The 2,593-nt window shown below is 37.5% G+C and overlaps 1 protein-coding gene across 1 annotated transcript in view; it reads right to left on the reverse strand.

Moving 5' to 3' along the window:
- The window catches only part of pcdh15b (protocadherin-related 15b), a 216,475-nt gene that overhangs the window by 65,199 nt on the left and 148,683 nt on the right, over positions 1-2,593 (reverse strand). The window contains exon 24 of the mRNA XM_016495480.1: positions 2,198-2,310. Within this exon, the coding sequence (XP_016350966.1) occupies positions 2,198-2,310 (113 nt within the window). The remainder of the gene's footprint in view (positions 1-2,197; positions 2,311-2,593) is intronic.

Consider the following 2,593-nt stretch of genomic DNA (forward strand, 5'->3'; position numbering starts at 1 on the left):
TATGTTATAGACTTTTCATTAAGACCCTAAAGAATCATATCAACTTGTGGAAAATGGGCATCCAATGACCCCTTTAATTACTTCAAATAAGGACCATTACCACTGGAATAAGGTTTTTATTTATATTTTACTAAAATATTGGTCCCCCCAATGTTCTAGACATGGTTACGGCCTTGTCGTAAACATGCCACATTGGCAATATACATAACAGTGGCGGGCCGTGCATTTTACACCTAGGCCTTCAGTGGCGTCCTACATGAATTAATCCATCTCTTCATACCATCATAATGATGCCACGGCTATAGATGAAAATCTAAACCTGAGAAACAGTAATAAAAGTTTTACTAAGTTTTAATAAAATTATTTACAGTGATGCTGTTTGCTAGCTAGTATGCTGACCATCCAATCAAAGGACGAGAAAATGCTGACGTTATCGTTAACCAGCTAGATGGCCCTGGTGCTGCCAACTTGAAATCTGATTGGTTAAAGCAACAGTTTCATTGCCATTGATTTAAGCTAACAGACGCCTGCACTGCTGATTCTGAAGGCCTTAAGGCAGATTTCTTTGACCCTGGCAACACGATTGCTGAAATATGATTGGATAAAAGCTCTAATATAAACATACACTGCTGGAAGCAGTGCAACCAAGAGAAAAGCTATGAAATGAAGAGAACAGACTATTGGAAATAATTTAATACACATTCATGGAAAAAAAAAATATTAAACTAAATCAGTGATTCTGATAGTGTTTAGGCCAGCAGAGAAGGCTTTGCTGGCCCTGACGGTCCACCACTGATACATAATGATGCGTACTTAAGCAAGCAATGTGTCACTCTACTGAATATAAACTCCTTGAAGACTGTATTGTGAGCAGGCAATTATTGACACAAGGTTATCTCAAGTCCACCCCAGAGCAGCGTCCTGAACACCCAAAGCCAGGCAGATCAGAGGAACTCTAACCAGCCTTGTGCTCACCAGACAGGGGCAACAGACACCTGGCTAATGTGTCCACAGGCAGCAATTGGGAGCTCGCGGAGGACTGCATCTGAAAGCTATTGTTATTCTCACTGTGCTGCAGAGCTACTATCAACTACGACCTTTCTGCAGCTCTGTAGGACACAACATTAATTCAGACCTTCAGCCAAGTCTTTTCATCTCTATGTTTCTTTCTCTGTAGCTCTGATTAATCAATGGATAAGGATGTTATTAAGGCCATTTTAACCCCATTGGTCCTTGTAGCTCTGCCACTGCCACTTCACTATAAAGCTGTTAATAAACTACTATATGATCACAGATCCATTCGTACAGACGGTATTGTCTTCTTCTGAATGTACTGTATACTGTATGAATAAGCTGTATTCAGTAAAATAAGCTTAAATGTTTTTAGATTTAAATAAATTTAGGCAAACCACTGGAAGTGTTATTTGCCTCGGAAGCCATGCGAATTGAACTGATTACCCCTTGTGTCAAATATATTAAAAATGTAATTTAATGAAGCAGCCGTAATGCATTCGAATGGAGTGCGAACGTCCTTTAAGGAAACAACAGTGTGTATAAAACACACTTTACCTTGCAGCTATTATACATATTTATAAAGTCTATGTTTAAATCTACGCTGACAGTTTTATATTAAATAAAACGACCTGAAACTGGTTCTTTCCAAGGTATATTGACTTAATTTACTTTCAAAATACACATCCATTGTCTTATTGTGCATGATCTACAGGTGAATATTAATCCAAATATGAAAAAAATATAAAGCTTTTTTTTTCCCCCTCATAATCCTCAATCAAAACGGGATCAATTTTGAACTTGCTCCACCTCTGAAACCTCCACCTCATTTATGGCTCAAGACATGAATCCCTTAATAGAGCATAAAACTACATCTGTCTGATTTCAAATCAAGTCAAGTCAAGTGAGCTTTCTGGTCATAAAAGAGACATAAAAAGGAACAAAATGTTGTGCTTCACAGGACCATAAAAATACACATATTATAAGATTCACAAATAAACTGCTATATTTTGCATCGCTGTTCGCCAGTATCTAACATTTTGATTTCAAGTACTGTTTCCAGGCGACAGTACTCACACTGTTGATGATGTTTTGGAAGTCTACCGCAGATGCAGAACAATACATCACAGTGTGAAAGGACAGCAGGTGGGGCAGAGGGCAATCACGTTTTCAGGTGTTTGCTCACCTGTACTCCTCCTGCGTGAACACAGGAATGATGGACGGCTGCAGGACAGTGATCTCCACCAGAGTCTTATTGAACTTCACTGGCTCCCCGTCATCGTAGGCAATAACTGCCAACTGTTTGGGAAAACGAGAAAATACATTTTAAGATAAAACAAGGAGTACTAAGAATCAGCACTGGCTCAAGTTCTATCCACACTGTCTTTATTATGAACATTCCATCCTTTTTTTAATATATATAATTTTTTTCTTTAGTACTAAGACTGGCTCAAGTTCTATCCACACTGTCTTTATTATGAACATTCCATCCTTTTTTTAATATATAATATATTTTTCTTTTATCTTTAAAACAGATCATTCCATTCATTTTCGTCCAAAAAATAAAAATTATATATATATA

This window comes from Sinocyclocheilus anshuiensis, unplaced genomic scaffold, assembly GCF_001515605.1.
Source record: "Sinocyclocheilus anshuiensis isolate Anshui unplaced genomic scaffold, SAMN03320099.WGS_v1.1 scaffold466, whole genome shotgun sequence".
Lineage (NCBI taxonomy): Eukaryota > Metazoa > Chordata > Actinopteri > Cypriniformes > Cyprinidae > Sinocyclocheilus > Sinocyclocheilus anshuiensis.